The sequence below is a fragment of the Pteropus alecto genome, unplaced genomic scaffold (assembly GCF_000325575.1).
Source record: "Pteropus alecto unplaced genomic scaffold, ASM32557v1 scaffold223, whole genome shotgun sequence".
NCBI classification, from domain to species: Eukaryota; Metazoa; Chordata; class Mammalia; order Chiroptera; family Pteropodidae; genus Pteropus; species Pteropus alecto.
This window is the reverse complement of record NW_006434441.1, coordinates 1294450-1317186: the sequence shown is the minus strand read 5'-3', so window position 1 is coordinate 1317186 and position 22737 is coordinate 1294450. Positions and strand designations below refer to the sequence as shown.

Here is a 22737-nt window from a genome sequence, read left to right as displayed (position 1 = left end):
GCTCAAATGTCCCTGTCACCCTTATAAAACAGCAGCCTCCGGACACCTCCTCTCCCCTTTATCTGGCTTTATTTTCTTCCATAGCACATATCTCCACCTGGCATGCCCAATGTTTACTTCTTCCTTGGTCTCTGTGTCCATCTCCCCCTGGACCCCGAGTTTCATAAGGAAGGGACTGAGTTCTCTTCAGGGCTGTATCTTCAGTGCCCTGAGAAGTGTCTGGAGACCTGAGGCTAAATCTGGGACCGTCCCAGGAGTCACAGGAACCACAGGGGCAGTTTGACCCCGAGACTCTTTTAGAAAATGCAAGCCTTGCGGTCACTACCTCCTGATCGCCTACAGAATTCCTGACTCTCAAATTCAGTTATCTGGCACCTGTTCCTGGTCCTGTGGCCGCAGACTGCAGCCTGAGACTGGGAACCAAGCAATCCAGGTACTGGGACCCCACTGCCTAGCAGTACCCGTAGAATCCTCTGCCCAGCACTCACCCCAGATCCTCTCCTCCCACAGAGTCAATTCTCAGCCCTTGCCCCCCGCCGCCCAGTGAATCAATGGATACAGTTTATCAAGCACTTATGCATCGATGAAGAGGAAGAGATGACCCTTGTCCTTATCTGCCACCCAGGACTAAAGTTCAAGGGACCAGCAGGGCTTGTGCAGCGTGAAGCAGGAGCTGTGGTACAGGCTGTCACATACAGAGAGCTGCGGAAGGGGTTGGGGAAGTGGAGATGGCACGTTGCAGGGTCAAGGGCACAAACTCTGGAGCCAGGGTTCTAAGCTTGAAGCCCAGCTCCACACTTTTCCCTCTGTGAGACCCTAAGAAGTTTCCTATTGCGCCTGCCTAGACTTCCCCATCTGTAGAAGATGGATGATAAACAGAGTCCTCACTGCCTGGGGCTGCTGTGGGAAACAGGCAAGCTCTGAGATGGCCCCTGGGATACAGCCATTACTGGGTAGTCTGCTAGCTGTTCAGTTGGGAGGTGATGGGTGGAAATGCCAGCGCACAAAGGTGTGTGCAGATGTGGTGGGGCCGGCCTGGGAGGAAGGCCAGGAGGAACAGGCAGCACTGGCAGGCTGCATAGAGGAGACCTTGAGAGAAGGGGGTACATGGCTGGATGTGGGCGGCTGTGGGGCCGAGGTGCCCTTTGAAAGCGTGTTTCATGAGGATATGTCTGACAAGCCAGACTGGAAAGGGGAGTGCCTGCAGCGGGGACCTGGGAGGAGGCCGTGGCCCTGGGCTTGCAGTCAAGATGGGAAAGGCATGGAGGGCATGGGCAGGCCCCAACTGGCCCTTCCTCCCCTAGAGCCACTAAGATCCTGGCATGGCTCTGCACAGCTGTACTGCCCGCCTGCAGACTCCTCTCTGCAGCACAAGCACTGACTCCTCCTTCCAGGCCCCTGTCAGGATACCCCTGGGAGACACTGCCTGGGGCAGACAGTCACTGCCCCTGCTTTTCACTCCACTAATACCTTCTCCTCTGAGGGCGTTTCCTGGTGCAGAGCCTGGCACACAGGATGCGTTCAGCCAGGGTCTCATGAGCACATGGGCAGATGGGCAATGGGTGTGGTACGGATGGACAGGGTAAGGCCCAACAGGCGGTGGGAACTCAGGACAGCTCCCCCTGGGGGTGGCGTCCGCACTCAACAGCCTGTTCACTTACCTCCCTTACCTTGCAGGACACCCTCCAGGCCCTTCCTCCCATTAACTCCCCTCACCCTCCCACGCACAGGCTCTGGCCAATAAAAAACACCTTGACTTTGGAGCACCCCACCCCATCTCTCCTGTCACTGCCAAAGGCTGCTGGTGGCCGGTGGCTACCCTGCCCGCCACCCACAGCTGGGCCTGCCTTCCCTGATCTATTCCCAGAGCTCTGCCCTGTCACCTCCCTCTGCTGACACTGTGCTCAGTTCTCCGTGGGGTTCAGTGACCACACCCACTCCGGAACCCTCTGGGGACACCTGGTCTTGTCCCCACTGCTGTATTTCTGCCCGCCCTGTCCCTTACTGCATGGCACCCCCTGTGACACTGTGTGGTCCCTCTGTTCTCCTTCACAGAGATGCTGTTACCTCTGTGAAGTGGCCCCTGTGCAGGCCACTCCCTCGCTTGCTCCTCCTCAGGTCTCTGCCTGGGGAATGTTCCCCTCACACACACACTGGCAACTCAGGCTTCCCGAGTGTGCACCCACAGTGTGCACCATGTTCCCGTTGTGCCAGGCACGGTACTTGCCAACAGGCGGGTATGTACGCGCGCACATGCATGCGTGTGTGTGAGTGTGTGTGCGTGCGTGTGGGACACAGACCCTGAACAAACAAGAAAATATCAGGATATGGCACGAATAATTTAAAACAGGTTGATGGTGCCAAGGCACTTGGGGTTCAGTGCTCATGAAAGGCCTCCTAGAGAAAGTGATCTTTCAGAAGGGATGAGAATGACAGGAAGTGCCAGCCATGCTAAGTCCTAGGGGGGAAGCATTTAAGGCAAAAGGGATGGCCAGGGCAAGAGCCAGGCCCGGCTGGCTCTGATAAGCCAACTCAAACAGTCACCTTTCTGAGCTTCCTCCGTGCAAAATCAGACTCAGCCATAGGGTCCACTCTGCCCCAGGATGTGCAATGTGCCGGAACATTCCCTCGGCACTCTGCGCAGGGGTTACGCAGGCTTGCCCTGCACACCTCCAGCGACCAGAGACGCGCAGCTGGGCCTGCCGGGCCTCTCCAGGTGCTGAGCTGGAGGATTTGGCTGTATTTAGCACCTCTTCTGGGATCCCAGGGAGTATCTTGGGGCTGAGAACATTCTCAATCTCCCTGCCGTGACCCAGGGCCCCTGCAGGGATGTTCTCTGAGCTTTAAGGAGGTCATAGTCAGAGCTTCTGGGGAGCAGAAGACTGGGAAGCAGACAAAATTCCACTTCCCTCCCACCCTAAGCATGTCTAACACTGGAACAGAGAACACTGGGAAGGAGCAGTTTCAATAAAGTAGGATTCATTTCCCTGCCTATAAAATGTGGTACAACCAGGGGCTGTGGGAGGAGAGGGAGAGGAGTTAGTGTTTAAGGAACAGGTACAGCGTTTCAGACTGGGAAGATGAAAAAGTTCTAGAGGTGGATGGTAGTAATGGTTGCATAACGCTGTGACTGCTGAAGGCCACTGAACTCTGCACTTAAACAGGTGAGAACTTCATACTTCAAATGATTAAGATGGTCAAAAAAAGACAACAGTTAAAATGGCAAATTTTATGTTTATATACTTCACCACTTTATGTTATATATACTTATGTCATACTTAAAAAAAAAAAAGTAACGTATACCTCCTTCTCTATTCTCAGTGCCTAGCACACAGTAGGCACACAAAAAGTAACTAGCCGATGCAAGGATTTGAGTGAAAAATTCAAACTCAGTCCGGCTCTCCCGGCCTAAGGCTTCTAACCTTTGGGAAAAGCATTGAATGGAGCAGGGCGTTGAGCCCACTGGCTTCCCAGGCCTGGACGGACACAGCGGGCAGAGGCGCAGACTCACCTGAGCCTTCTCCTGCCAGAGAGGGAGCGTGTCCTGCTGGCCCAGCACCCGGGCGATGACCACCAGGCTGAGCTGGCTTCGAAGCTGCCTGTGAGAGAAAGAGTGAGAGAGACTGAGGGGTATGACACTCGGGGGTGGGCCGGGGGTGGTGGTGGTGGCATACACGGGGCGGAGCAGGAACCCACCGAGAGGTGAACATGAGAGCGACACTCTGTTGGGAGGACCCCGGCTTTCTCCTTTGCTTTACGGCACTTATTACTTTAGAAGCAATCACACGTGCATGATGGGAAAGTTAAAAAATAAGCAAAAAGAGAAAAGTAATGTAACTGGCAACTTTGAAGGGTAGCATGGTAGTGTTTTTCTTCTTAGTTGGTTTTCCCTCCTTGTGCTTCTACTTGTCTGTGGACACACAGAGACAGGAAATAACTGACTGCTTGGCAGGACCGTTGCCCTCCTTCTCTTTGCAGCATTAGAACCTGTTGGCCCACGTACGCTAGTGGAAGGTGGGTGACCTGGCCAGGTGAGGCCAAATCCTGTTGGTTCTTTTTCACCCAGCATCCACTGACTTTCCTTTGAAGAACCCCTCCCCAACCGGCCCAAACCTGGGTTCCCAGGGTGGGCACAGGAGCCAGGCCTGGTTCATCACAGTTCTTGTGGGCAGTGGCCTGGGGGGGTCTTGGCTGGAACTACTAGCAGAGTGTGTGCCTTTCCAGCAGGGCCACCAATCTGGCAGGAGGTGGTGATCCCACGGCCACCGGTGTCTACCCTGTCTCCTTATGGGAGAGCCTGGAAGATGAAGCAAACAGGATGGAAGGAGGCCTCAATAGCACCCAGAGCCTGCTGTGCCTGAAGTTTCCAGCCTTGGGTCCATACAGTGGGTCTGTCAGTCTGTCGGCTGTGAGCCGAAAACATCCCTTTTGCTTGAGTCATTCTGAGCTGGGCTTTTGAGCCTAGCCCCAAACAGTCCTGAGTTACTCTGGGTGGAGCTGGTATCTCCCCTCCTCAAGACTGAAGACCTCTTGAGGGCTGGAGTGAGCAGAGAGAAGAGGGACGTGGAGACCAGGGGTTGGGGCTGTGGGTGGCAGTGGCCAAGGGAGGCTGGGGAGGTGGGTGGGAAGAGGGGTCCAGGGCCCCTCCTCCACCCTAGCTCCCCACAAGAGCTTGTCTCCACAGTGGGGTTACATCTTCCATGTACCCACACACACCTGTTTCCCCCCACGGGCAGCAGATGTCAGCCCCTGGCATGCACTTTGATGTGGCCACAGCCCCATCATTTCCACTAATTCCAGTGGAAAGCCATCTCCAGGGGTAGCAAAGGAGAACTCCTGAGGCTGGAGGAAGCTATTGGGCTGGAGCTGGCTCTTTAGAGGAGAAATGCTCTCCTCCCACTCCCACAGGGTAGACCAACATCACGAAGAACTGAAGGAGGGGACATGGAACAGCAAGACATGGGCAGCACTCAGAATGATGTTTCTCTAAGGAAGTACTTAGGGGAGCAGGACGGAGCTGCACCCCCCAGCCAGCACTGAAGGCCCCTCCCTTGCCCGTGCTGCCTCTGAGCTTGCTGCTGCCCAGGCCTTGCACAGTGCTGGGGGCTGAGGTAGGCTGGGCAGGCTGGCACTTGAACCAGGGGCCTCGTTTGTTTTCTGTGATAGCACTTAGTCAAGAAAATCAGAGGAATCAACAAAGCAAGAGGTTCTTGATTAAACAAAGAAGAAAGGCAGCAGAGGCAGCGGCACCACCATGCACCAGAAAGCGGGCATGAAAAGTAAAGAAGAGGCCCAGTGTAGGGAGGGTGCAGGGCAGGTGCAGGACTGAGGGGCACTTTGCAGCCAGCGGGAACGTAAACAAGCACCTCCTCTCAGTAAGCTGTTTGGCAAGACCTGCTAATGATGTCCACGATGGCTCAGACCCCAAGACTCAGTGGGCCTCCTCCTAGGCACTTAGTACAAAACAAGAAAGCAGCAGTGAGTGCTGTGCCAATGGAACCCATTAACAGGCCCATACAACTCGACCTTCCCGAACGATGCCGAGCCAAGAGCACAATGACCATCACGGTGTCATGTGAAGGAGCCAGATGCAAAACAGTGTATGTGTGTGATTTCACTTCTGTAAAGAACCAAAATGGACAAGTACCAGCTGTTGGAAGTGGGGATACTGGTGACACATGGCAGGGGGCAGGACAGGTTCTGCTCAGGTTTCATTTCTTGATCTGGGTGCCGGTTCCACATGTGTTCGACTTGTGCAAATCCGCTGAGCTACACACTTAACAATCTGTGCTCTGTATGTTACAGTTCAATAAAACTCTTATTTAAAGAAGGAATTCAGCTGGGGGGCGGGGAGACAGGATTGTCAGATTTGCCAATAAAAATATGAGATGCCCAGTTAAATCTGAATTTCTTATAGATATGCAAAGAATAATTATTTTTTTTTTAATCCCAAGTTTCTCCCATGCCCTATTTGCATTTTATCTGGTAACCCTGAGAGAGACCAGCTATCTCCATCCATTACTGACTGGGAAGACCTGATATTAACTGGCCCGGGACCCTCCCCAACCCTGTCTACCCTTAGCCTTGACCCCTTTCTGCAGCAGCCCTCAGCGTTCCCACCCCACCTCCACGTCCTAAGGAGAGGCAGCCACATCTGGGTTGTGCCTTGGGACAGAAAACAGGAGCCTCTAGTCCTCAGGTCTCCCACACTAGACCCCCGTGGGTGCGGCTAGACACCCTCCCCCGACCTGAAGCCCCACTCTCCAGTCTCTCCCTGGGCCCCAGCCACATCACACACCCCACTTGGCTTCCCCTCACTGTCAGCCAGGACCTGCTCTCCAGCTGTTCCTGGAGTCAGGAGCAGCTGAGCAGGGAACTCAGTGGGAGGTAAATGGCCCCTCTGAGCGGCTGCTCCTAGCCAACTTGCAGCCAGAATCAGAAGCCCTGCATCTGGGCGGCAGTAATCCAAGCCAGGCCTGCGTAGAGCTCCTGCACCCTAGCAATCGGGCAGGGAGGGGTGGTCCTGGGGGATGGGTGGCTGGCGGGCTGGTGACGTGGAGACTAGACGGTTTCAGAAAGGCTGAGGCAGGCCAGGTGGGTCAGGATGGGGCTCATGTCCAGAAATGAAGAAAAACACCAGAAAAAGCACTGAGGGGAGGGGGGATGCATGGATGAAAAGAAACTCACCTCTGAGGGTGGGGCTCCCCCTGGCTGCCCCCACCTGCCCACTGCCTTTCATCCTAATGGTTCTCCCTGCCTTTTAAACACAGTCCCCTGCACTCTCAGTTCCCACTGGGGCACAGGGAGAGGGGACCACTTTTTAATTTTAGACTGAGAACTTACTCTAGAGGAGGAAAAGCAGAGACTCACCCTCAACACCACCCAGACTGCAGTAGGCTGCCCAGCTAAGGTTGGCCTGGGCTCCCCCTCTCCCCCAAAACTACCCAACCCCACCTGGCAAGGCCTCCTGGAACTCAAACCAGGCAGACAAAGGAGGATGCAAAAGCCACTGGAGCCATCCCAGCCACTGTCATATAAGGCAAGGCTCCAGCTTACTGGACTGTGCAGCAGGCCAGCCCTCTGCTTCAGCCCTGCCCCGCCATCCTCTTGGGCCTCTGTAAGACCAGGACACTGGATTAACACTCAGAGGAGCCCAAGGCGCTGGGAAATTTGGAAATGACTTTTCCAAATCCCCAGCAGAGGCCCGAAGTGGAATGCAGGGGCACCGTGCTTCCCGGCTTCCAGTACTTCCTCTAGCTCCTGTGAGGGGCAGCCCAGCCAACACCCTGCAGAGACTGTCAGGACACCCCTACGGGTCAGTGTGGCTCCCTCTGGTACCACTTCATCTTCACTCCTTCAGAGGGGAACGAGGCCCTGCCAAGGCTGAACTGCCCTAAAAGGCCATCAGGCATCTGGCCAAAGGCATGAGCTGCCTTTTCCATGTCTCTAGGGCGGCTCAGGAAGCAACAACAGTGGCCTGTTCCGCTGTAGAAACGCTGCCCAACACCCTGCCTCGGGGTGTCTGCTTCCCTGGAGCTACCCAGGCTGCCTCTCATGGTCACTGCCGCCCTCACGCCACCAACCCTCAGCCCTTTGCGCAGCGTATTATGATAAAATACAACCTGCCCATGAGCACGTGCTGCCCAGGTGGAAAGAACCAGGACCTGGGCTAGAGGTGAGGCTGGCAGGTCATCCATATGCAGGCAGGGATATTTGCAAGTGTGGGCATACGCAGTAGGGACAGGAAGAGACGGCAAGGCACAGATAGCCACAGACCCACTCAGCGAACCACCACACAGCAACACAAATGGTGCTGTACATGTTCAAAAATGGACAGAACCAATTTGTGCGGTGGAAGACGGGACAGGGTTTTCTTTGCAGATGGGACAGGGTTTTCTTTTCAGAGGGGCCTGAGGGGACTTCTGGGGAGTAGGTATCTCTCCCATAATGTACTGGAAATGACACAGACAGCCTCCTTTGCAAAGTGCACTGCGTGTCTGCCTCTGCCGTGTCCTTTCCTGCACACATATTGTAACTAAACAAAAAGGTTACTACCATTTAGCAAATAAAGCTTACATGGACAATCACAACCCACCTTTCATCCTCCCTCCCTCTTTCCTTATTTCTTTTTTTGGGCGATTACGATAAAATCCATAAAACCTTAGGCTCAGAAAACGCCTTAAAAGTCACCTCATCTTCACCTATTCCTCCGCATGCTTAAAGTTGCCGTGTTTCTCACAGCTGCCCCTTCTCCAGGTGCACCAGACACACTTTTCTATCTTTCCGACTCTTTTTGCCATTCTGGGTTGGATCCTCCATTCTGACAGGGGAGGTGCTCAGAGCTGAGTCTACTGCTCATTTTCATGGCAAGCCTGCCATGCCGCACAGCTAGGATTGAGCCCAACATCTCGCATGTCATGCTGTCAAATTCCATTTCCAGGATCCTGCTCTTTATTGTGAGTCTGAGTCTCCCTTTCACTCAGCCTGTCATTATGGTCTGTCAAGATCTGGGACCTTCAGTTTGCTGTCGGATGCATTCATGTCATGGGTGAATCCGACCTTTGTTCCACTGATGGCCTCATCCAAGACCCTGAGTCTGCTCTGGCCAACATATTGGTGAAGACAGAACTCCGGATGGCTGCAGGGCCTGTCCCCAGGTGGACTCTGATGGCTGCAGCACTTTAGATAATGAGCCTGTCTAGTCCTAAATTACTCGACCCACGCTTCCTTATGCTGTCTATAGGATGCGACACCAGTCTCTACGCAAGGCCTTGCAAACACCTAGGTCTTCTCCAGACCACTGTTAGGAAAGGAAATGAGGCTGGTCGTGTATGATTTGTCCTTAGGAATCCTCAGGGAACCCCATCTGCTCTCCTTCCAGTACTGACGAGGGTGTCCTTCCACTGGGGCGCGGGGTCTTAGACTCTTTCCACACAGCCAGATGCTGTCACATAGTCTCCGCCACTATCTCATGCTTCAAGTCCCTTCAGTCAAGATTTTGGTCCAGGTGAAATGTTATGCTCCTCAACAAAGAAAGCAGAAGCAAAAAAGGAATTCTGTGGTGTTGGTCTTTCTCCATTGGTGTTAACATCTCATTGTCAGCCCCAAAAGCACTGCGCAGAAACCCCTCCAATGACTCTTACTTTTCCCCAGGGTATTATTAGGTCTGTGCTGACTACTTGCATTGCTTTTGAACCCTTCCTTCCACCTTTCATTTATCTTTCAAAATCTGAGATCATGCAGGAGCTCCGACCGCAGCCCTGCATGCAGCCTTTAGCTACTTCCCATTTTTTCCCTCACCTGTTCATTTGCAATCCACAGTCCAAGTTTTATTGCAGGATCTCCTAGCCAGCCCGAGCCATCTTTCTTTGTGGAGTCTGTTACTAACAAATCATCTCTCTGTGGATGTGTTTTGAACTCTGCCCTCCAGAAGCAACTGCTCCATAAGCCTGCTCACCAAGCCCCTCTCTGGCGCCAGGCCCCAAGGACCAGAGAGCAAAGTCATGCTCTAGCCCAAGGAGTCCGCAAAGGGTACCAGCAACCAGGGCCGGTGGCAGGAGGTTTCTCAGGAGAGGGGCCGCCTTGCTCTGAGCCTCATCTCAGGGGTAAAGAAACCTTACCCAAGCAGAGAGGAGGTGAAGAGGGGAAGAGGCTTCTCCAGCAAGAGGGAACACATGCCGAAAAGCTCAAAGACAAATGCTGATCGTGTTTTTGGTGACTGCAAAGTGTTAGGCTGTGGCTGGAGCAGGGGAGCCTGCAGGACATGGGGGGCAGAGGGAAAGTAGGACTGAGAAGGAGGAACAAAGGCCCTCGGACATCAGGTTAGGTTATTTGAGCATCATCCTGAGGACAGAAGCCTGAGGGATTTTAAGAACAGGAGTGACAGGGCCACATGTGCATTAGAAGGAAGGTCACACTGCAGGACAGTGTGTATGTGTGTGTGTGTGTGGGGGGGGGTGTCAGGTGGGAGAGGCCTGGAAAGAAAGGGCTCTGATTCAGAAATCCAGGGAGCAGTAGTAAGAGCTGGAACCATGGCAGCCACAGTGGGACGACAAAGACAGATGACTACTGTGGAAGCCAGGAAAGCCTGAAAGGACAGAAAGTGCCCACAGACTCCTAGGCTTCAGGCAGCAGATGCCACCATGGGGCAATAGGAAACAGGGAGGTGACCCTCCTTGGAAGGTGGTGACTTGTTTTGCACATGCCGAACAGGAAATACCTGCCCACACAGATCTGAGGCTGAGCAGCAAAGTGTGGCCACGGGCACTGCCCCCAGCGTGCAGTTGGAGTTGAAGCCATGATGTGGATCAGATGGCATATCAGGTTGAGTTCTCCAAGAAGTGGGCTCTGAAATGGAGCTGAGCATGCAGCGGGCTCGTGGGGGGAGGAATAGTGTGCTCTCCGGCTCACGCGTCAGGGAACGAAGGAAGCAGGTTTGGGCTGAGGGGAAAGCCAGGCTGTGATGCAGTCATAGCAAAGTTGATCCTGCAAGCTGTGGGCTGGCGAGGTCCTTCAGAGGTGTCTGGAGTGAGGCCTTTATAGCTGCTGGCCCTGGGCTGCTCCCGCGGAAGGAGCCCAATTTCAGGGCAGGTGACAGTCTTCCAGAGAGGCAACTCCTGGGGCGGGCTGGCAGCTCCTGGCCTGGAAGGTGCCCTGAGACTGCACCAGGGATGGAGAAGACGGCCTGGGACAGAACCTGAGGCACAGCAAGCTCAAGTGGAGGTCTCCAGCACACAGGACAATGGGTGATGGTGACTGAGGAGGGGCCAGAGGAGGGGGAGAGCAGGAGAGCAGCCCCGCGAAGCCAAGGAGGAGATGGATATGCCTGCTCACAAGGAAAGGCCATTTGGCCACTGGTGACAGAGCAGCTAAGACGGAGTGGTTGGTGCCAGATGTGGTGTGTCTCCTCGGCTCCTACCACCTTCCCACAGCCACCCCTAAGAGTGAGCAGATGCTCTTCAGCACTACTCCTATACTCCTGGCTTCATCGTGACCCACTTCTCCTTTGCTGTCTGCCTCCCAGCTCCGGCCATGGTCCCTTCACTCATAGACATGGCCTTCATCTTGATTCTGAACCCCTCTAAAACCCTGAAGGTTTTTTGGACCCTGGCTGCCTCCTTCTAGAATGTTCTTAATGACTGTCTTCTCAGGTGAGAACTCCCTACAGCACTGACCTCTAAAGAGCCTGGCACGTGTCCAGGGTTCAGCAATAAGCAAGAGGGAGCAGGAGGAAGGAAAGGTCATGGGTAGAGACAGAATTGTTCTCAGCTAGGGCACTGGGGCCTCTGGACAGCAGGCACGACGTGACCTGTGGTGGTCGTGAGGCCAGTTCCAGTTCGTCACTAGTATGCATGTCGCTACGCTAACTGCCATGGTCAATAAACCCTTGCTATTCCTCTAGGTTAAATTGTTGGAGGGTCAGTACATTTTAAAGTCATTGGCTCAATCTGGTCATGCAGCCGTCTAGAGGGATGGTGGGGACACACAGACTGTCAACGGAGGGGGAGCCAGCCTGTTTCTTCACATGTTGCCCACAGGGACAAAGAACTCTCCATCGTCATTGGGTGGTTTGTGACTATTTAGGAAGCCTTGGTCTGCTCCTTCATCTGACCAGGCAGACGATGTCACCCTCCCTCTACTCTGAGGGAACCTGGAGACATCTGTCCACCTTCAGAGGAGTGAGAGCAGCCTTCAGATCGCCTTTCTCCTAACAGAGGTCTGCTGGGGACATGTACTGGGCCTGGACACAAGTGGGATAGCACAAGCTTGTCCCAGCAACTGCCAGAGCTGCCCTAGAGAGGACACAGTCCCCAAATTGACTTTCCTCCAAGGACTTCCCCGCTTCTAGTGCTTTTCTTTAGTATTTACTTTAATTTTTCACGGTTAAGCTCAACTTTGACTTCACTCTATGGTGCATCCAAGAGTCTTGGTGAACAAGGTGGCAGGGGGTGGAAGGTGGGGGGTAGCGAGTGTCACACAAATGTTGGTGGAAGTCCCTGCCTGGTGCTTAGCCAGTCGGCAGACTAAAAAAGCCCTTCGTGCAACAACACGCCCTCCTTCCTGGGGTCGGTCTGGGCACTGGGCCCAGTGGGGCAGCCATCAGCAAGGGCAGAACAAGGCCACCAGCAAGTGCCTCCAACATTGCACCACAAGGAGCAGGGGACCAGCTAAAGACTACGGCCAGTACAATGTGGCTATAAACAGGACACGAAGGTCTCCTGACCCAGTCTGTAGTGACTGCCAAAACACACCTTGAAGTGAAGGAAGGGCAGGGGCACATGCACGCAAGCACAGATGGTGACAGGCCGGGGGGCACATTTTCAATACATACTCCTTGGTGCCTTTTGAACTCTGTTCTATTTGAATACTTTATCTGTTTAGAGAAAGAAATATAATAAGATGTCTAGATAAACGAATAAATCCCACGCATGTTGGTGGTGAAGCCTCTTTCCTAGCACAGCCCTTGGCAGGAGGTATTGTCCTACTGTGCCTGTCTGAAAGCGAGGCTAGGCTGCTCGTTTCATTCACTCCTGGCATTTAGGAGGCACTGACCAAAGATCCTGAGCTACAAAGGGACCCTGCAAAAGCACTGATTCCTGGAACAACAGCTTCATGCTGCTAGTGGATGAATGCCACCACAAATTTAGGATACAATGAAGGTAATATGTTAGGAAAGAACAGATTATTAAAACGGAAAAAAAACAAAAAAATGGTGTTGGGTCCACTGGCTCTTCGTGGGTGGAAAAAAAATCAAGTTAGGTCCCTGTCTCACACCTACAAAAAAATAGAGATTCCAGATGGGGTTAAGAGCTGGCAGAGACAGAACTCTAGAAATACTGAAAGGAAATAGAACACAGTATTTATAAGGGTCCTGGAGGTGAGGTTGGCCTTCCTATTCAGGGTAGAAAGATTCTGTTACAATCAACTCTGCTATGCAACCAACTCTTCTAAAAATTTAAATCTATTCTAAAATAAAAAATTTATTTAAAAAAAATTTTTAAAAAATTCAGTTCACTGAAAGATAATCATACACGAAGGTTTAAAAAGGACAATATACAGCCTTAGGAGAAAACACAGTGTCTGAGACATACATAATAAGCAATATATAAATCAATATAAGAAGATAAATTGCCAGATAGAAAGAAAAATGGGCAAGAAACATCAAGAAGTCATTTATAAGAGAAACACAAAAGGCCAATAACCATATGAGAAGATTCTCAGTTTCACTGCCAGTCAGGGAAATGAAAATTAGAACCCTGGAATGGCATTTTTCACTTACCAGATTGACAAAAACTTAAAAACAAAACTGAGAACACACAGTATTAATGACAATGTGAAGAAACAGGTATTTTCATGCCTGTTTGGTGGTATTATTAATTGGCACACCTTCTTCTTGAAGGCCCCATTTTAAACGTACATACTAGAACTGCAATTTCACTTCAAGGAATTTATCCTATAGAAACATTTATATAAATGTGCAAAGTTCATATACACCGACAGTCACTTAGTGAACATCCAGAATTAGGGGACTGATTACAAATACACCAGGGAATACGACACAGCTGTGAAAACGCATGAGGTCCACCGCGTGTGCCCACGCACATCTGTACAGGTATATGTGCGTGTAGCCCAGTTTTTTCAAATACAGAGCAAGAACTCTGTCAGGACTGTGAACAGGCCTCTCTTGCCACCAGATTCACAGGAAACAGACTGAGCCTCCACCACAGGATGATCGCACTGGATGGGCCCTGGGGATGTGAAGCTGAATAAAACCCCCAGCTGCTCCCTGGAGAGTAACTGGGAGGTGCCTGCGAAGGCCAGGGTTGGAAAAGTGGGAGGGGGGCTCATTCTCAGACGATACGGCAAGTGGCACAGGTAAGGGACATGCTCTCCTGTAGGAGAGGTGGCCATGAACAAGGAAACAAACAGTGAGATCATTTCAGGCAGAGATCAATGCTGTGCAGAAAATAAAACAGAATGATGAACTCAGAGTCTGGAAGGTGGGTGGGGTGGAGGGAGGGAGCAGGGGACACAATGCAGCTGAGGTCTGAATGATGAGAAGGAACCAGCCACAAAAGCTGGGGAGGGTGAGGCAAAGAAAGGAGGGCAGGGACGCCACAGTCAGAAACTAATTGTGCAAGACAATTGGTTTGCTAATAAAACCATAGTAAGAAAATTAGACTTTTTTCCTTTGTAATGAACTCGTTAGTGAGTTGTATTTTTAGTTCTTTCTCCTGAGTTTTAGAGATGGCAGCACAGCGGGAGTGGGAGGTTTGTTGGGACTGACGGGGAGGATTCTGGATCCCCACACCCCACTCATCACAGGGAGTGTCCAAGGGAGCAGGCCGAGGTGAAGGAGCACCCACCTGCTCCGGGGAGTCACGTCCAGGAAGAGCTGCACGAGTGCCAGCAGGTTGTGGTGGTGATCTGACACCCAGCTCAGGGTGAGGCATAGCTGCTGGAGCTGCAGGAACAGCAGGCGCCAGGGTGGATGCATGCAGGAGGGGCCATCTCCCACCCTGACCTCCTCACCAGCCCACTCGGGAGTCCAGGGGCAGGAGGGGGTGTTCCCAGGCGTTCTGATGCCCTCCGAGCAGTGCCGTCCCCATCTTGGGCATGCTAGGGGAGACTGGGACCTTATGGAGGCGGCAGGCGTGGCCAGGGGCTCTGGTACCTGTCCTGGCCACTCCTGGATGTTCTCGAGGAGCAGGGGTAGGAGCTGCTGGAGGTCAGTCTTGGGCAGCAGGCGCAGCCCCACGTCCAGGCTGGCGTGGCACAGCAGCCGAATCAAGTCCAAGAGGCTCCAGTCGTTGTAGGCCCTCGGCTGCGCCAGGGCGCACAGTGTGAGGAACTGGGGAGCAGAGAGCTAGGGCAGCACCACCTCTGGGAGATGATGTGGTGGGAGGGGTGGACACTGTGAGCCCCTGATGGTGCTAGGTGAGAGCTGAGGTAAACAAGCAGTGAGGCTGGACTCCGCACTGCCTCCCCCCGCCCCCCCGCGGGGTTCTCTGGTGGCAGATACATTCACCCCTGTGGAGAGGATGAGTGATTATCTGGCAGCATCAGTGCTGAGAGCCCACACGGTGCCTGCGGTGGGATGAGCACACTGTAGTGCTCGATAGCGCGCACTCACAGGACCCATCTGCTGAATCGGTCTGGACTGTGAGTAGGGACCGCAGGAAGACTCACCTTATAGATGTAGTTCAGGCTGATGGCCAGGGCCGTCTCCTGGGGGGCGTCCTGCTGCTCACTCAGGCTAGCTTCACCTTTAGGCATGCTAAGGCAAGACGAAACGCAGGGAAAGAAAAGGGGGAGTGGGCACCAGGGGAGAACTGAAGCGAGAAGGGGGCACACAAGGCCCCAGGGATGAGACGATACACTTGGCCGGAGACACTGCTGTCCCGTGTGCCGGTCTCTACCGCTTCATAACAAATTACCCTAAACACAGAAGCTTACAAACAACCTTACTATTTGGTGCAGTTTCTGAGGGTTGGGAGCTGCTCAGCTGGGTGGTTGTGACTGAGGGTCTCAGGAGGTTGCCGCCAAAACACTGGGGAATGGAGCTGCTGTCACCTCAGGTTTGGCTGGGCAGGAGGCGCTGCTCCTAAATTCACTCACGTGATCATAGGGCCTCTCCATAGGGCTCCTCAGCCTGCTTCCCTTAAAGTGAGTGACCTGAGAGGAGTATGCAGGGACAGTAGCCCCAGTCTCTCACACCTAACCTTGGAAGTAACATTGTACTGTATCTGCTGATCGTTTTTGGCCACAGAGGCCAGCCTGCTACCATTCTGGTCAGGCCTCTAGCTTTAGTATTCTGGGACTTGGAAGCTAGGAGATCACTGCCCCCAAAAGAGTCTTCCTCAAAAGACTTCTCTGTCCGTCCAGGTGTGGTGACTCTGCCTGCTCCGAAAAGCACACTATGCTGTAGCTTCCGAAGTCAGCAAGTTAGGTGAGAATCAGAGTAAAAATGATCCTTGAAAACCCCTCAAAGGTGGCACACCACATGCTTCTATGGACGAGCGCAGCACAGCCAGTGTTCTCCAAGGGAGGGCGCAGATCCGGTTGAGCCCAGAAGTCGTCAGAGGCCAGGGCCATCTAAAACAGCGGTCTAGGAAACTGGGGCATACAGCAGGAGGTGAGTGGCAAGTAAGCCAGAGAAGCTTCATCTGTATTTTCAGCCACTCCCCAGCGCTAGCATCACTGCCTCGGCTCCACCTCAGATCCTCAGGCATTAGATTCTCATAGGAGCCCTGGTCCCTGGTGCCAAAAAGGATGGGGACCACTGATTTAAAAGATAGGAGTCACCCTCAGGGTGGCACAATGCTTACAGAGGGAGACAGCAGGTTCGCATCGCCCTTTGCACAAGCTTCCCAGACACACGCTCACTGGATGAAGGGCTGAGTGGGACGCCCTCACTTAATGGTCCCCTCTCTGGCCGGATGTGTACTGTTGACTTCAAATAAGTGAGGTAAGTTTATGACAAGGCTCCCTTTGCTGGCTCATCCACTTTGCTGTTGACTAGTGCGGCGTCCCGCCAGCAGTGGGCTCTCATTAAGCAAAGGTATAGATGACGACGACACTGCCAACAATCAAAGCTGCTAATGGGAAGAGCACCGTGACCTGGCCTCTCTGGTGAAAGGTCTCTGTTCTTTAATTCCTGGCACTGGTGCTGCTTCTTGGAGGGAATTGTGTCCAGGAATTCGGAAAGCTGGTGCCAACAAATGGAGTTGGGGCGGGAGGCTAGCACTGGGCTCAGTCGTTCTTCTAGACTAGCATTTACTAGGGCCAGGGAATGGGTAAGGCTGGTGTTCACATCCGGGCACTTGTGGGGCTGTATCAGTGAGGATGGGGCAGGCAAGCACAGTGGGGCTGCTTTCAGATTTCCCAAAGGGGTGGGGGACAGAGTTGGCTTCGGGACTCTGCTGGAGAGCCCTGGGCTTGCAAACAGTTTGGAGCTGCCAGAGGGAGGTAGAGTGTGGAAAATACCAGCTGGTGATTTCTGCTTCGAGCTGGGAAGGGAAAGTGTGGCTGTGACAGAGCTCTCCCATCCTTGGAAGGGAACAGCAGCCTCAAGTGGAGAGGGCAGACAGCCACCCAGGGTGTGCTCCAGCGTGTCCCTGTGCTGCCTCTCCTGGGGAACAGCAGGTAATATAACAGGGTCCTCCATCTCCTGCCTTTCTCAGGGGCCAGTGCTTGACCGGCTGCATCTATGATCCCCAGGCCTCCACTACTGCTTGTAGCAAGAGGCCACAGAGCACAGGGGTTCGAAGCCTGATGACCCTGCTACCCTCCTGCACTCAGCGGGTTTAGAGCCAGCTGATGGCTCTACCATGAGCAAAGTGGCTGCATCTGTGATGTCCCCCTCCTGCCCCTGGCTGGCTGGGTTAGGGCTCACAGGCTATGGGCAGCACCCAGGAGCTGGAGTTTGGGTCACAATAACACTGTTCTACACGCACCGAGGAATCTTGAGAGAGCACATCACTGACCTCTACCTCCGTTTCCATATTTGTTTTTCCCAAGGATTGAAAAAAATAAGTTACTATTTGCACAGTTGTCCGATGTACTCAGCTGGGAAACATAAGGGAAGTGTATGGGCACTGCCATCACTACAACCAAGAGCCACTGTGCAGGTGCCTGCACAAAGGCAGAAGCCCCACATGCAGGCTGCCAGCAGGGTGCCGTCCCCAGGTCTGTACCACCAGCCGAACCAGACCAGTGATCCGGAACCAGGCCAGTGATTCGGCTCCAAAGGCAGCCGAGGAATGGATGCTTAGCTAGTGGAAGGGGAGGGAGGCAAATTTTACCTGGATCGAATTACATCATGCCAAGGGGGCCAGTTGCAGACAGGATGCCCTTTCAATGGATTAACTGTCATTTACTTACTTTCTGGCTTCTGCATGGGGCTGCCCTCTCAGAGGACCAAGTGAAAGAAGGCCTCTGGCACTGGGCAATAGCAGAGGCTTGCTGGTTTGTAGTGGCCAGTCTTATATATCTGTCCAGGCTCCCTGGATGGCCTTGTAATCAGGAATGGCCTTGGAAGTCCAGCCGTGGCCACATGAGCACCTTCTCTCTCTCCCCAGGTGAGACTGTGCAGTGTTCACACCCCGGTCCTCGCTTCTGCTTTTCCCACCCCGGTTGTAGAAGCGCTACTCTGCAACAGGCAGACATTAGCCCACCGCCTGGTCCTTGCTGAGAGGAAGTCTTGCAGCTCTCCATGAGATGCTGATGGGTGTTAAGGAAACTGAGACCGGAAATGGACAGTGAAGACTTGAACTCACAGCAACAGGAATAACAGCCAAGCCAAGGGCCCGCGCACAGACCGCTCAGCCCTCGTTCTCAGCCTGGGCCAACATGAGGCTCTGTGGGTGCCTGCAGGACACAGGGCATGTGCTCTGCCAGGGGAACCCTAGATGGAACATCCCCACAGTGGAGATGTGCCTGACGCGGCCCCAGCTGCCTTGGGATGAGCCTCTTAGCCTGGCCAGGAGCAAGGTGAGGAGGGTGGTGGGGGAAGCAGCCGCACTGCAGTGGCTCTGGTGGCCCATGTGTCTGTGCCTACAGTAGAGGAGGTGCCAGAACCTTCTTTGTGCTTCCTAAAGATGTCGGAGGTGCCATCTTCCCACTCCTTGACCTCTAGAGCTTCCCTAAGCACAGCAGCCAGCCAGCCACCCAGGATACACATGGGAGCATCTTGGCCAACCCGCAGAGGTCACGGGGTATCCAGGACCTGTCTGCCTGCTTCTCCCAAGGAGGCTGTGTCTTGGCAGAAAAACTCATTCAGTCCTAGGGGCTTGGCAGGTGGTCCCAGCCTGCTCTGATGGAGCTGCCATAGGCCGGCTCCCGGGGGCCAGTTCTCAATCCTCTAAGCCAGCCTATGGTGCGGAGCCCAAGGAACCAGGCAGGGCTGTCACAAGGCAGCTCAGTAGGGCTCTGGGCATTGCCCAAGGACAGTGTGGCCCTTCCTGCCTCCTGCTGGAAGGCTACATGGCGGGGTCTGCGTCCCAGGTATCTGAGATGATGCATTGAAAGGGCCACAGATCTAATGCCCACCTGCCCTCTGTGGCCTCCAGGAATGGGGGGTTCAACCTGAAGCGTAAGGGGCAGGAAGCCACAGAGAAGAGAGGGAGGGGCATGGCTCTTTGCAGAGTGAACTGGGTGGTTATCAGTCTCCAGTGCCACCTCCTGCTTTGCAAATGGACACCAAGAGCTCATCAGGACAGTTAGAAGTGCCTCTTCTGAACCCCACGGTGCTCCTACCCCACTTCTGATGTGCATCTGTTTTCTGGGTGTGATCCTTTCCTGAGTTGACTTCGATGGTGGAGTGATCACAGCTTCGTGTTGGGAAAGAGGCATGTGACTTGTTACACCAGATATGGAATAAGGGGGTGGGGGCACTGCAGGCTGGCACATACGTGGGTGTTCACAGCAGGGCCAGTACATAGGTTTCGCAGACAATTACTAAACAGTTGTGGAACAGGTTCCGAAGAAGCGTAGGCCTTCCCTGCAAAGGACACTGAGCCACCACAGCAGGGGAAGGGGCCTGGCACCTTCTGAGCCAAGGGGGCTCCCGGGTAACAGCCTGTCTAGGGTTCTAAACACTTTTCTACCTCAAACCAGCTTCTCAAAGAATTCTCAAGAAAAGTGTGGATGTGCTATAACCGGCAGAACAAACCTACAACACGTTAATGCTTTTACAGCCCAGATCCTGTCACCATCTACCCGACTGTCATCATCACTGATGGACTGTATGGCTCTGTTCCTAGAGGGCAGGGATCAGGAGTATGCAAATTAGCATCCCTGTCTCCACCCGCACCCCCTCTCCCAGCCCAGTGCACAAAAGGGGCACCCACAAAATGGAATAGAGCATCATGGATATCACATGCACAACTGTGCCCCACTGGCAATGAGCTGATGTCAGGTGTGAGCCAGACAGAGAGGGGGCTTGCAGATGGACTGAAGAGACAGGGACACATTTTAGAAGAGGAGGGGAAGTGAGGGCCCTGAGCCAGGCAGGAGCGGGAAGAGCTGTCAATCAAAGTAGCAAGACAGTGTCGTGCCTGGTTCTTCCCATCCCCGAAGCTGGGAGCAAGGCAGTTTGCACACTCACATTCGGTTACACGTGGGGGTTGTCTTGTAAACTTGTCAGGCTCTGGGTTTCACTGGGTAGGCTACAGCTGAGTTCAGTAACTTTTTTTTTTTAACTTAAAAAAATGCACACATTTTACATAATCTGATTATCAGAGGAAGTCTTCCTTTTTCTAACGTATAGTTGCTCATTGAGCTAAAGGCTGTCCCACAAGCAACAATGAAATCGACAGCTGTGGACAACGAACAACGAGGTGTGTTATATTTATAGACTAGGAAATACTTTAATATTTCCCAGCGTGAATGTATGCTGAGATTCTTTGTAATGTTTTGTTTTGTTTTTAACCTCTGTACTGACCTATAATGGTACGGAAAAGCCTGCCCCCACTTAAGGTACATACTTTGATGGGTGTGAACCGAGTTCAGTGACTGGTGAACGGAGGAGAGAGGACATGAGGACAAAAACAAGGGGACGGACTCACCTTCCGCTATGCTGAGAGTACCCCAGCGGGCACAGGGTGGTGCTGTGGGCACCCAGGCTGTGAAGCGCCTCCATGACCTCCGGCAGCGAGGGGTACCACAGGTGCGTGTCTCCATCTGTCAGGTCAAAGGGGCCAGGGTTGGAGTGGGCAGGGGAGGACAGGGCACACTGCTCCTACTCGTGGGCCAGGAGTGACCCTGGCCCAGGAGACCAATTTCTGCATTCTCTGGCACTGGAGGTGTCATCTCACCCAGTGGTTTTCAGACACTCACTGGAGCTTTGGGAACTGGGATGTTCATTCTCTGGTCTTCAAGCTGCGGCCACCTTGTTGTGCCAAGGCCCAGGGAGCCTTGGCAATCATCAGGGTGCTGAGCTGCTCGGAGCCAAGTCAGATGATGAGCCCTCAGCTGGAGGCCTCAGGACTGCAAGACTCAGAAGACATCTCAGTATCCCAGGCTCTCTGCTACGAGGGCTGAGGCTGGCTTGGAGTCCACTGCTGACTTGCCGTGGCCCTTGCTGTGACGCTGGGTGTTCCCAGGCCCTCCATCTCCGCCAGGGACACACAGCCTGGAAGGTGTCTTAGCAAGCTCAAGCTGAGAGCACCACCCTCTCTTGACCAGTTTACAAAACGCACTCAATAATCCGATCATATCAACAGAGAGAAGCCTTACATACTTAGGGCCTTTGCTCCGTCAGACAACTGAAGGACATTTTCAGAAGCAGGAGAGCAGAAAAATAAAAATGCTGTAACATAGTGTGTTTCCCAAAGATGAAATGCTGCAACGTCCTCTCCCGCCCCACATGCTCTCTGCACGCGACCCCTGCACGCCTGGCACTCAAGGCAAGAGCATGTCTGCACCCGTCACCACCCCTCCATCTCATTTACTGACTGACTTGCTTCTGGTCCATCTCTCCACGTTAGAATGTGAGGACGAGTCTGTGTTGTTCATCTCTACACACCCAGTGCCCAAGAAGTGGCTGGTATGTGGAGGAAGCTGAATGAATGAATGAATGAATGGAGAAAATCTTAAGCCTGACCAAGTAGTGCACAGCCAGGAGGGAAATTGAAAATGAGTCACAAGATAAGCTGATGGTCCCAGAATGCAAATGCTGAATCTGCCCATGAACAAGGCGTCAGAATCAAGAACCTGGACGCTGGGCTGGGGTGCATTAGTGTCACATGCTCAAGCCTCCGTGGTTCTGGATGGTGGGGCTCCCTCCTAAGGGCCAACCTCACTGCACTCCATGTGTGCAGGAACCAGGCTGGGTGCTAAGGATAAAACGTGACCTGGAAGAGACTGGACCTAGGGGCCTCAGAGAGAAGCCAGGCAGGCAAGTAAACAAGACAAGGGTGGGTAAAAACCAAGGCAGGTGAGAGGGTCAGAGCCTGCTCAGAGGATGGGGAATGAGCAAAGAGGGGCAAGGAACACGGCACAGGCAACAGGAAAGGAAGCATACGCCCCATGAAGGGAGAGGAATGACAAATGCAGAAAGGCATGTCCAGAGACCAAGGCAACAAATCAAGCAGCCTAAGGGCATTGTGAAGTTTTGGCCATAGTCCTGTCCTGCTGCAGGGCCAGTGGCCCGTGGATGGAGTGGCAGGTGGAGGGTCTCTGAGTCCCATTCAAGGACATTTCTCAGGCATCGAGTGTCTCTCTCTTTGGAAATGTATATGGGTCAGGGCTCACCCAACCAGTAATTAGACACTTGGAGGAAGAAAAACTTTCCTGTTTCTTTTTTTTTCTCTCAGGCAACTTAACAAGTAAGAGAACAGTAATGATACCCTTGTCTGCCTCACAAATGAGCTGGGGAGCATGAAGTCCGCAAAACACAATGCAACACCATTGAGAGAGAGAGAGAGAGACAGAGAGACAGAGACAGAGACAGAGACAGAGACAGAGACAGAGACAGAGACAGAGACAGAGAGAGGTTTACTGGGGCCCTTGGAGAGAGGTTTACCAAGTACGCGCACGCATGTGTGGGTGGCCAACCTTTTCAGGGAGGGGAAGACACATATGGAAAGAAAATCAAGCCAGAGCCAGGTCCCAGGAGGCCCAGCTGGGCCAAAACATCCTGTCAGGGGTGGTGGGCTCCCTCACCGTCCCCACTGTGGCCCACGCAGGTGCATCTGCTGCTTTAAACTACCCTGACACCAGCAGTGCTGACCCCAC

At 53.3% G+C, this 22737-nt stretch overlaps 1 protein-coding gene across 1 annotated transcript in view; it reads right to left on the bottom strand.

Annotated features, from left to right (window-relative positions):
* The window catches only part of FAM178B (family with sequence similarity 178 member B), a 70814-nt gene that overhangs the window by 19673 nt on the left and 28404 nt on the right, over positions 1-22737 (bottom strand). Inside the window, exons 8-12 of the mRNA XM_006909473.1 lie at positions 20568-20682; positions 15190-15277; positions 14675-14851; positions 14367-14464; positions 3512-3599 (exon numbers count right to left, since the gene is read on the bottom strand). Coding sequence (XP_006909535.1) covers positions 3512-3599; positions 14367-14464; positions 14675-14851; positions 15190-15277; positions 20568-20682 — 566 coding nt within the window. The remainder of the gene's footprint in view (positions 1-3511; positions 3600-14366; positions 14465-14674; positions 14852-15189; positions 15278-20567; positions 20683-22737) is intronic.